This window comes from Lonchura striata, chromosome 3, assembly GCF_046129695.1.
Source record: "Lonchura striata isolate bLonStr1 chromosome 3, bLonStr1.mat, whole genome shotgun sequence".
Lineage (NCBI taxonomy): Eukaryota > Metazoa > Chordata > Aves > Passeriformes > Estrildidae > Lonchura > Lonchura striata.
The window spans coordinates 78,907,641-78,920,049 of NC_134605.1; the positions used below are offsets into that span (position 1 = coordinate 78,907,641).

At 42.0% G+C, this 12,409-nt stretch overlaps 1 protein-coding gene across 1 annotated transcript; it reads right to left on the reverse strand.

Moving 5' to 3' along the window:
* Positions 1-1,850: 1,850 nt before the first annotated feature.
* SMIM8 (small integral membrane protein 8) lies at positions 1,851-4,466 on the reverse strand. Its single transcript, XM_021545799.3, has 4 exons — positions 4,416-4,466; positions 3,567-3,638; positions 3,149-3,290; positions 1,851-2,210 (listed from the first exon to the last, which is right to left on the reverse strand). Exons 3-4 carry the CDS (start codon positions 3,266-3,268, stop codon positions 2,052-2,054), a joined length of 279 nt encoding a protein of 92 aa, XP_021401474.2. The 5' UTR covers positions 3,269-3,290; positions 3,567-3,638; positions 4,416-4,466; the 3' UTR covers positions 1,851-2,051.
* Positions 4,467-12,409: the final 7,943 nt, after the last annotated feature.

The following is a 12,409-nucleotide window of genomic DNA, read 5'->3' on the forward strand; positions in this document are numbered from 1 at the left end:
AGAACATAAATCCTGCATTATTCTCAAATATGTGAAAATAAGAGAATGGGCTTTCAATTCATCTGCAGACATCTGCAAAGGATCAAAGTGTTCTAAAAGCTTATAGAAAAACAGGTAAAAATATGTAGTTGTAGCACTGTTTTGGGAATAATTTAGTTGAATTCAAGCAAACATACGAGACCTGTGCATTTTAATGAACTGAAAAGAGCTAAAATCCTGTGCAACCATTTTTAAAGCAGAGATTTATTCTAAAGATCCTTCACAAACACCAAACAATTCTGCAGGACATGCACAGCATGTTCTGAATATTTGATCATTTCAGCCAGAAATTCCTTCACCAATCAAAAGGCAAGCAGTTTCCTAACCTGCAAACTTAGATTTGCCCAGGAACCTTGCTGTTGTAGGGCAGCAGGCTCACAGAGGCTAATCTGCTTTTAAAGGCTGCAAAAATGCCCTTTAAAAAAAAAAAACCAAAAAAACAAAACAAAAAAAAACAAACAAACAAACAAACAAAAAAACAACCAAAAAAAAAACCAAACAACTTTCTTATAGGTAGGGTTCATTTCACTTCTCAGGAAGGAGGAAGCTTAACCAAAGACCTGCTGAATTTAAGATACAGTTAAATATAAAACAGGAACAGAAGTAAACTCACAGATTCAAAGTGAAGGACTTAGAGGGAGATATAGAGAAATCCCATGGTGTAACTGCTGTCCCTCAAGGCAGCCAGTCACCTTTTTTATCTTCAGTACCAAAATCTTCTGCTAAAACCCAAAGCAACTCCCAGAATAGCAAAGCAGGAGTTCCTTCCTGCATTTTCATTCTCTGGCCTGACGGAAGCTACCTTGGTCAGAAGAGGGTTGACAAAGAGGTCTCTCAGCTTCTTGGGAGCCCTTGTTGGCTCTGCAAATATAAACAGAAAACTGCAACATAACGTCAGGAAGGGTCCATGGCAGAAACAGGTCACAGCCTGGTATGTGTACCCCTACCACACCTTCTGGAGTTTGGTTAATGGGACACTGTCTAGGAAATGTCAGGCACCCAGAAGCAACAGGGAAGCTAATGGGAGAAGGACTTGGTGCTGGAGCAGGAAGACACCTGCCTGCACAGTTTGCTCAAAGGCTCACAAGGGATCACCATATGTGCTAGGAAAACACCACAGTGCCCACCCACCCTCCAGTGACACTCACAGAAGTACCTGGGAATTTTAGACCTTCCATTCCTTATTCTGAGTTCAGTAACCTGCAATAAATTAATGTCATATAATGTACTTTGCAATATAGAGAAATTAAATTTTGAATGCAGTTGAAATTAAACTAGTCCTGCTGACTATTCAAGAATATTACACAAACTCTGGCCAAGCTGGAGCTAAAGCTATCAAATGGCAGGCTGATGCCAGCATAATGATCTGTCATAGGATGCCAAACAGGAAAGATAACGGCTGAGCTCTTCCTACCTTTCTCTTAACAGAACACTAGTTTCACTTTTTCTCCTTTATGTAGTTACTGATTTACCTTTTTTATTTGTAAGGAAGAGTATATTACACATCCAAGGACTATTTTGGCCAGTATTTTACAGTTTCCTTTACGAAATAAAACTCTTCACCAATTGTTTTATCAGATCTTCCTTGCCTTAAAATTAGTTTACTTGCACCACTGTTATCAAGAGAGCAAGATATCTACTTTTCTTTTCACAAAGTATTACTCATTCTGTTAAAAAAATTTAAAAAAAAGATAAAATCCTGACTTCATTTAATCAAAGAGAAGAGAAACTGAACTATCATATCAGTTTCTAAGGCATTTACCAGTACTGATTGGAGGTCCAAAGTGATTTCATATCTTCTGACAATGACATAGAGGGCAATTCTTAAAATCACTTTTATTTTCATATGTATCTTTACTGCAGTTTATTTGTACAGGCACAGCATTTTATAAAGGAACTTGGACTAAACAGCAAGAGAGACATTTATCCATTATTTCAAAAGAAAGAGAAAAAAAACAGTAGTTGCCTTGAAAGGTTCTGTGAATGATTTACTCATTTCCTTTCTTACATTTTCAGTCCCACTTGGAAGTTTTCCTCCTCATGTATCTGGACCCCTCACTGTCGATTGCTTCATAGAGGTCCTTTTTATTCTCTGCTGTTGCATGCAAATAACCAAGGTAAGCCACACAGAGGCTAATTGCTATCAGTCCAAACACCATCACAGGTTTGTTCTGACAAGAAAAAAATGGGGTAAATGTTTTTAGTCAAAACATTTTTCATTAAACTCAAACATTCGTCTATCTCAGCTTAGAAACTGAACAATTCGCTATTGTATTATCTGCAAAAAATCATCACTGCCCTCTTGCAGACTGAATTTTCTGACAGCAAAAGGAATTCCCTTTGGAAAAGAAGATTCTTTCTGGAGACAGAACAGCACATTGCCAGTACTCTCTATTTTGCTGATTGGAAATGCTGATTGAGTATGAATGAACCAGACAAAACCAATTACTGAAGGTCTCCACTACAAATTTTTTACAGAATTCATCTGGATATACTACTGGGACAATGCACTCTGGTGATGCTTGATTACAATCCTCTAAACCATATTTTGTATTCTTATCACAAAATCTACTCTTATGATATTAAATCTATACTTATTATATGCACAAAATTTCATCAATTTTTGGTTTATGCAAATAAAACCTGAGTATCATCAACTTAATTATAAAAGCAAGAAAAAGGAAAACCCAAAATATTGAAAAGCTATCAAAAATCAATTCACTTCATACCAAGAAAGTTTGCATTCTATGATTTGTTCCCTTCTAAATATTAAAACCAACTCCTGCTGTTTTTATTACTTAATAATAATATTATTTAACCTGTCAAGTTACATGGGTAATATACGTCTAGACAGGTCTTTCTGAAAGCAACTTGGCTAGGTACAAAAGAATCAGACAATATAGCAATGAAATAAAAGCTGCAATAAGCAATGTAATGTTCTGCGTTCTCCACAATCAAAAGTGGAAAAAAGTAAAAATATTTTTAGTTACATTACTGTTTGGTTTGCGTAACAAGAGGATTATATAATGCACGGAGAATTGTAATGATCACTTTAAAGCAACTGTATCTCTTCAAGCATATTTAGTTTCTCTCATAACGACTGTCTTACAGGTTTAATGAAAAGCTCTGGGTTCACAGCTCGGAAAAGCATAGTTGTCTGAACACTCCTCAACCCTGGTTTTCTCTCTTTGGGTGTTTCATTTTCATTTGGAGGTTTGGTGGAAGACATGTTACTTAATGTTGAGTACTTCCTAGAAGTAGAAAGAAAATCAGGTGTAATTTCTGTAAAAAAACTGGAAGAGCTACATTCACTGAATGCAAATTCACACTCAGTTTGTCTTACAACATCAATTTTAGCTGGTGTAAATATTACTGATTACCTCCAGTGTCACCTAACATTCCCAGCTTAAGCACACTGATTTTCAATCTTGTTAATTGTGTGGATACTAAAATTAACTTTAGGAGAATTACATCTTCATATAGCAAATCTAATTCTCCTGTTGATGGGCTTAGGGTTTTTCACTTGCCTTTGGCTAATGCTTTAGCTGCCTGTGGACCAAACAGCATCAGTCTTCAGACCACTGGCTAAAAAGACAATCCTAGGAAAAAAAATTATTTTTTATAAAACTTGTACATGACAGGCCAGCCCAAGCACCACTGTAGTGCAGTCACTTTAGCCACCCACCCAGGCCCAGCACTCGGGTCTCACTTTTGCACTCACAAGGCACACTGCAAATGCCTCGGGTTCAAAATGAAAGAGGGGAAATTTAAGCTACTTAGAATATGCAAGGAATTCCTTATTCTGGGGGTAGTGAGGCACTGGAACAGGATGCCCAGAGAAGCTGTGGATGTGGAATCCACATCCCTGGAAGTGTTCAAGGCCAGGCTGAATGGGGCTTACGAGCACCCTGGTCTTGTGGAAGGTGTCCCTGCTCCTGGCACGGGCCTGAAACGAGATCATTTTTAAGGTCCTATTTCATCTTCCCCAACACTTTGAAACCCAAACCATTCTATGAGCACATGAGCAAGAGTGGAAAAACACTGCCCTGGCTACCCCTGATTACTGAGGGGCAGAGGGGCCACGGCGCTGGGAATCCCCTGGGAAGGCAACGGCAGCGCAAGGGCTGCCGCACAACCCCACTCCGGGCGGCGAGGGGCTCCTGGCGCCGCCCCCGGGACGAAGGGGGCAGTTTGGCCTCAGCCGGGAAGAGCCCAGCAGGAGCTCCCGGGACACCGGAGCCCCGTCCCGGAGCGCCGAAGGGAAGGAAGGCGAAGGGAAGGCGAAGGGAAGGCGAAGGGAAGGCGAAGGGAAGGCGAAGGGAAGGCGAAGGGAAGGCGCAGCGCCCACGCCGCGCCGCCGCCCCCCCGCTACTCACCGCCCGCCGCCAGCCGCGCCTCCTGCGGGGCGGCCGCGGCGCGGCTGCGCCTGCGCGCTGGCGCCCCCTGCCGGGCGGCGGGCGGCGGCGCGGGCCCCGCCCCTCAGGCGTGAGGCGGCGGCGGGAGCGCGGCCGCTGGTGCGCCCGGGGCGTGGAGCTGTCCCGGCTGGAAGAGACTTTGCGGGTCATCCAGGACAACCGTCCGCCCGACTCTACCACTAAATCACCCAGCGCTAGATCCAGAGGCCTCGTGAACACCTGCAGGGATGGTGACTCCACCACGTCCCTGGGAAATATTTCAACGCCTAAACACCCTAACAGCAAAAAGATATTTTTTCTGATGTTTAATCTAAACGTCCCCTCTCTCAGTTCAAGGCTATTCCCAATAGTCCAGTCACTGCAGACACGGCAGAAGAGACCAGCCCCGAGAACTTTCTTCACGGAATTGTGGAGAGGGACAAAAGTCCCCTCAGGCTCCTCTTCTTGAGAATAAACAACTCCAGCTCCCTCAGCTGTTCCTCATAAGACACATTTCCTAGAACTTTAAAGAGCCTTCTTGCTGTTTGGTGGCCACACTCTAGCACCTTAATGTGCTTTATAAAGTGAAGAGCACAGAGGACAGCGCAGCATTCAAAAATAATAAGTAGGAGACAGAAGGAGCTGGCTGCATCAGACGGGCCCTTCAGCTGAGCCCGCTGCTAGCACCCGGGCACGGTCACAGTCCTGCCTTCATCCTCTCCACAGCCTCCCCCCGGGCACTGGCAGATGCTCTTCAGGCCCCCTTGCAGTTAAATCGTCTCAAGGCTGAGCAGGCCCTGCTCCCTCAGCCTTTATTTTTTGTAAGAGAGATGCTGAAGTCCCCTAACAGTGACCCTAGGTGTACAGTGGGACTTGGTAATCTTAGAAGTTATTTCCAACCTTAATGATTCTGTGATTCTATGAAATGTAGAGGTGTCTGGGCTCACAAGCTTCCTGTTCCATGTTTTTATTCTGCAGTAATCAAACTGCTTTTTTTTTTGGTTTTGTTTTGAAAGACGGCAGAGTAATAATAAATTCCAGATTAACTTTTCACATCTAAATCCAGATGGAATATCTAAATTTTTTTTTTCTTGTTGTAAGCAAATAAAATGAGGTGAGAAAAATAATAAGGAAATAAGTTTAGGTGTCAAGAGAGGATTGAGTGCTATGTCTGGGGTTTGTGTCAACAATTAATTCACAGCATACCATCTGCTAATCTGGTAGCTATTGTTTTGGTGGCAGATGCCATGCAGCTGATTTTGTTTGGAAACTATTGAGTAGAAAATCTGAATGAAGCTGCTTGAATTTGTTTTCATGTTTGTCTAATTGAAAGAAGCCAATACGAGTTTTTTGCAAGGGCTTGGTTTTTGAAGGTAGCTTGGTTTTCTTGAGGGGAAGGGGAATTTTTTTACTGCAATACAAGAGATGTTCTGCATACAGCTTCCAAGCAATTTTTTCCCCCACATTTTGGAAGCCAAAAGAATTACATCAACAGAGAGAAAGTGTACTCACTTACTGACCCATGTACCCCTTCCCAGCAGTTACACCACCCATGCAGATAAAACTTCTGATCCAAAGTCAGCCAGGGTCATGACAGTTTTTTCCAGATTTTGGTAGGATGGGTTTATGCCAGAACAGATTTGCAATATATTGGTGGCAAGGATTGTTAGGTTGCTGCTAGTTCTCTAGCACTTCCCATCTTATAAAGGACAGGTATAGGTAAAGGACATCACTGACAGGGGAAGATCCTACACTAGACAAAAAACACCACTGGTTGAAGAGAATATATTCTCCATATGAAGAGCTGTGGGATAAGGCTTTGTGTGTAAAAAGAGAAGCAGAGAGGGATGTAGAAATGGGCTTAGGCTTTGATGTGAACGCTGGTACTTGGCATATGTTAAACTTATGCCAAGTAACCCGATTAACTGTGCAGTGATGAAAAGCTTGGACTGCTTGCTGTTTTTAGTTTTGCTTTATGGCTGTGGGAAAGTGTATGTGAATATTATGTTGCTATCATCTGACCCAAAAGGATGTTGAAACATTCAATCCATTAAGGCTTATGAAGTTGTTTGGTATGTTTTATAGGAGAGGCTCTATAAAAGTGTAGAATAGTAAACATCTGTGGCATTTCTGAGTCACCAGTCCTCTTAATAGCCGAGTATCTCTCCTGAAAAGAAATCACACAAAACCCCCTTCTTTTCTAAACCTGAGCCTGTTACTGAGATTTATTTTCCTTTCAGCTAAATTCCTTTGGGATTCTGCATTCAGTATTGTGCTTCGTGCCCTAGCCATTCACAACCTAACAGCAATATCTGCTTTTCTTGAGGCTCACATGCCCTTATCATTTGAGCTGCAGAAGAGCCTCTGTAGAGAACAGAGCAAAGCCGGTGCTGTGCCCCGCAGACATGGTTAGCATGCGACAACCAGCCTGGCACGGTCTGGGGAGCAGCACTGTGCCTCCTGCCCTTGCTGACTGACCTCACAGCTCCTGCTTATTTCAAGTACTGCACAAGAACAGAGCTTCACATTGCCTTCAGAATAAAGATAGGGTGCCTCAAGGTACTGATAAGTTTATCCTTGCTTTAGAGACATAGTTACAGAGCTGTTGTGGGCAGAAAAATTCTTTTTGCAACTACACTGGTACTTCAGCACTGGTATGACTTGTAGTGAGAGGGGCAACTACCATCATATGTTTGTTAGAGTTTTGATACATGGATGTGAAATTCACCTTTTAAAATGATTTTAAAATGTTTTAGGCACCATGAGTTTCACAGTATTTTAATTGGAGTTGAAAACTGGGATTTTTTTTGTTTGTTTGTTTTGTGCTGAACAAATCTGGGGGAGAAGGGAAAGCAAAAAATTAGTAATTAGAAGTACTTTTTTCCTCCTTGCTCAAAGGTAATAATGAGAATAATCATTGTTGCACTGAGGCATGTGAAACAGTGTGGCCATATTAAGGACATAAATGCACAAGAAACAAACAGACCAGCTAGACAGGGGTAGCATTGAGGGTATTGTGGGTTTTCTGTGTGGTTGTTGCCCTGCTCATGTCAGTCTCAAGAGTCCTTATGCTGATTTTCAGCAGCTTTTCCTCTTTTGTGTTGCTCACATTGAAAGAAAGCTGTTTTCAGACAGCAGCATGCCCTGTTTGGGACACTACCACTGTTGTTTTGGGACCCTACCACCATTGTTTGGGACAATCCAAAAGAGTTTTAAGGCAATATGCGTTTTAAAACCAAGACTCTTCCGGGTTTCATAACATTATGTGACTATTTTCTATAATGCTTGTTAGCCAGCTATGTCTCTGCGAGACAAAACAAATCATCCAGCCGTGCTTTCCAGCAAAGATTAAAGCAATTGTTATTCTTCAAACACTGATCAAGCTTGTAAATCTTTTTCAATTGAATTCAGTATGGAAAGAAAAAAGCACTTTATTTGGTTCTACTTTCATTTTGAGTGGGCAAATTGGTTCTGACTGGGAACAGAATATAAAAACTCAAAGCATCCCCTCTAGAAAGAAAAAGTTTATTTCCTACTACAAAAGAAGAGCAGAGAAACATGTGTAGCACTGAATTTTCTCAATATACAGCCAGATACCTTACAGTGGGATTTAAAGACAAATTTGAGCTAAGACTGCTTCTCCAAAAAGGAAGGGCAAGGGGAGACCTTTTTTCACTTGTAATTGCTCTGGACTTCTTTGCATGCAATGTCATAATTGCTCAGCCTTGGAGTATGCCAACTTTGTTCCCTGGTCCATTTCCAGAAAAGAAAAAAGAATAAAGTTTGTTTTTCAGTTGGATGAGCAAGACAGTCCAATGTAAGCAGGGCAATGCAGTTGGGAAGGCAGTTGGAAGTGGAAGCACAGACCAGGACTAACCTCTGCCTCTGACACCAGGACTCCCAATTAGTTTAAGGTGTGAGAATTTAAAATCCTAAGGTAGGCACCTAAAAGCCTAAGGTAGGCACCTAAAAGCCTAAGGTAGGCACTCTTTCTAATCTCAGGTAGGGAACACAGCTCCTAAGAAGACTACAGAGGGTAGAAATTTCACTGTTTCAACAGAACAAACTCTGTTGTAAGGGAATCTGACACACAGTATTCTGGAACTCTGCAGATTTTCTGCACCTTACAGTTGTCTTTCAATATATAAATACCACCACATAGAATAATAGAATCATTAAGGTTAGAAAAGACCACCAGATCACTGACCCTGAGAGGAGCTCAGCTGGTTAGAACATGGTGCTGATAACACTGCAGTGTGGCTTCAATCTCTGTATGGGCCAATTACTTAAGAGTTGGACTTGATGATCCTTGTAATCCCTTCTGGTTTCTGTGATATATTAATTCAGTGTTTGGCTGAACACTGCCATGCCAATTAAACCATAGCACTAACTGCCATGTCCAGTCATTTCTTTAACACTTCCAGGGATGGAAGTGTTGATTTGAACCTTATAAAATTTGCCTTAGCCCATTGATCCAGCTTGTCCAGATTTCTCTGCAGATCCATCCTGCCCTCAAGTGGAGGGCCTCAACACTCCCACTCAACTTAATGTCATCCACAACCTTACTGAAGGGTGCATTCTATACCCTTGTTCAAATCATTGGTGAAGATGTTAAGCAGGGCTGGCCCTGATACTGTTCCCTCTGGGACACCATTAGTGACTGGATGCCAAATGGATGCAGAACCATTCACCACCATTCTCTGGACCTGTCCACTCAGCCAGTTTTAAACCTGGAGAGGAGTGTATCTGTCCAAGCCATGGGCTGCCAGCTTTTCCAGGAGAATGCCCTGGGAAACGGTCTAAAAGGCTATGCTGAAGGTCAGATAGGCAACATCCACAGCCTTTCCCTCATCCACTGGGTGGGTCACCTGATCATAAGAGGAAATTAAGTTTGTCAGGTAGAACCTGTCTTCCCTACCCCCAGACTGGCTGGGTTGTCCTGTATATGCTACATGATAGCCCTCAAAATGTTCTGTTCCATAACCCTCTCCAGCACTGAGATCAAGCTGATTGGCCTGTAGTTTCCTGGATCCCCCTTCCACCCGTTCTTGTAGATGAGTCACACTGGCCAACCTCCATCCCACTGGGACCTCCCGAATTAGCTAGGGCTCATGATAAATGATGGAGAGGGGCTTGGCCAGCTTTTCAGCTCCCTCACTACCTTGGGATGTATTCTATCTGGTCCCACAGACTTGTGAGGGGCCAAATAGCTCAGCAGTCCACCAGCTACTTCCTCTTGGAGTGCAGGGGGTCTATTCTGCTCCCTGTCCCTGACTACTAGCTCAGGGGGCTGGTTGCCTTGAGGATCACTGGTCTTTCTGTTGAAGACTGAAGCAAAGAAGGCATCAAGTACTGCAGCCTTCTCCTCATCTTTGGTTATAGTGTTCCCCTCTGCAACCAATAAGAGATGGTATTTTTCTTGGCCCTTTTTATGTTGTTACTGTATTTATAAAACCACTTTTTATTATCTTTCACAGCAGTGGCCAAATAAAATTCTAGCTGAGCTTTTGCCTTTCTTATTTTCACTCTTTATGACCTAATGACGTCCTTGTGCACTTCCTGAGTTTCCTGCCCCTTCTTCCAAAGGTCATAAACTCTGTTTTCCCTTGAGTTTCAGTAAAAGCTTCTTATTCAGTCAGGCTGGTTTTCTTCCACAGCAGCTGATCTTCCAGCACATGGAAATGGCCTGCTCCTGTACCTTTAAGATTTCCTTCTTAAAGTATGTCCAACCTTCATGGATCCCTTTGTTTTTAAGGGCTGTTTCCTAAGGGACTTTGTGAACACGTGTCCTGAACAGACTGAAGTCCAAGATCTGGAAGTCCAAGGTAGAAGCTTTGCTGATCTCCCTTCCTTACTTCACCAAGGATCAGAAATTATTATTTTATGGTTGCTGTGCCAAATTTGGCCACTGACCACCACACCTCCCACCAGCCCTTCTCTGTCAGCAAGGAGCAGGTCTAGCAGAGCACTGCCCCAGCAGGCTCCCTTACCAGCTGTGTCAGGGTGTTACCTTCCACACACTCCAGAACTTCCTAGACTGCCTGCTCTCTGCCGTGATGAGCTGCCAGCAGATATCTGGGGAGCTTTACATTACCTGCAATCCAGCTCCAAGCTCTGGCACCTTTAGTGCCTCTGAAGGCATCAGCTTCACTGGGGAGAGAGAGTACCAAGGTGCAGGTTCTGGCACGTGTGGAAATTATGTGATAGTTTCCTCTCTATAGAACTACCAGACATTCACATGTAATTCTGAGATAAAAGCCACAGTAAGTTTAAGCTAATTAAATTATACTATGAATAAATTATAGTGTAAATAATTCATTGAAGAGGCAAGGAGTTCAGTCTTTCTGCCTATTTTGCAATGTTACTCAGCAGAACAGCCACATCCCAGGTAAAATGGCCACCAAAGCCCTGATATGAGATGCATAAGGCAGGACACAAACACTTATTCTATTGTTTAGTTATTGAAAGTAAAAGTATAGGCTTCCTGGTGGGGAGTGGTTCAGCTGGGAACTGATTAGCATGTGCAGTAATCAAAAAACATTTCAGTAACAAAACCCAGGCTTCACTTGCTTGGGAAAACCACTGTACGCTAAAATTATAAGAGAAAGGCTTTTCTGAGTATTTGTGTAATGTATTTTTGGGAGTCATGTGTGCCTGAAAGAATATGTGTGTTTTGTGGACAGCTGACTTGCCCAGGAGAACACAACATGCAAATCTCATGTAAAATGTCAAAGAGCAAATGATGTGAGTTAAGGCTCACAGCATATGTCTTCAGGCTGTGCTAGTGTGCTACTGTGAAAACACAGAGTGCAGCATCTGAACTGATGCCAATGAGTGCTTAAAAGATAAAGATAGGTTCTAAAACTTCAAATAAATGCCAGTTTCCTCATATCTTTCTGATGATACAAGATGTTTTATGGTTCTGGTTTGAGCAGTGTGCCAACAGAGATGATCAGGTTGCACTAATTTAGTTTGTATTACCTAGGAGATAAGCAGTTTCCATTTCCAGGCATAAAAGAGTAACTCCCTTTCTCAGAAATGAACTGTTGATTCTTAATTCCACTAGAGAGCTGGGATTCAGCTGTAATCATTCACTGAGACACAGGTAAGTTCGATTTTCTTGTTATAAAATACAGTTTCACTGAATGAGAAGTTAATCTTCTAATATTAAATAGGATTGATAGTAGCCTCATGCAAGTGTTCCATCAGCCAACATAAACCATGGACATAATCCTCTGTTTGTTGCATTATTGCAGTACTTCATAATATTACAGATTTAAAATCTCTGTGATGTGGCCAGTGAAAACTGCTTGTCCAAGTGGAAATCTTTTGTCTTTGTCAATTCTTTGTATTATTTTACAAATTGACTAAAGTGTGACAATAGTAACAGTAGCCTGAATAGAGTAATAATATTTATTAATGTTGAAGATCATTTGCTATGGAGATTTTTGTTTACATCAGGAGAGCATGGTAGAGATGGGTTATCTGTTTGGCACGAAGGTGGTGAGAAATGAAGTTGTAGTCATGTAGTTGAGATAGGAATATCATCACTTTAAAATAATTAAGTAATTTTGGCTACTTCTGAGCTTAATTTTTTAAAAAGACATAATTTACCAAGTAACAAAGAAAACAGTGAACTGTTTCTGCCCTCTCAAAACCCATTCATTGGTGCAGAGAAGAGACCACAGCAATTAGCAGCTGGCAAAGCATCACACTCAGCAGCTGCTGTTTTTTAAAGTGATGTTTGTGGTTTCCCTAAATACAAAACAAGATGGGATTTTGCCATAGTTTAGAAGTTGTATTTTCAGGAAAGTGAATGTTTGGCAACTAAGATCCTGAAGCACAGGAAAAAAAAGGAGTTTTATCCCAAGCTGCAGAAACCCATGTGAAAGTCAGATGTAAAAGCCAAACCAAACAGCTCCAGTATTGTACTAAATGACCAGCTAAGCTCTCTTCCATCCAGTGTTTCCTTTTCC

Coding starts and splice junctions, on each gene's coding strand:
- SMIM8 (XM_021545799.3), bottom strand. CDS start 3,268: ATGTCTTCCACCAAACCTCCAAATGAAAATGAAACACCCAAAGAGAGA. Junction 2,211..3,148: donor CAGAGCTTTTCATTAAACCT/GTAAGACAGTCG, acceptor TTTTCTTGTCAG/AACAAACCTGTGATGGTGTT.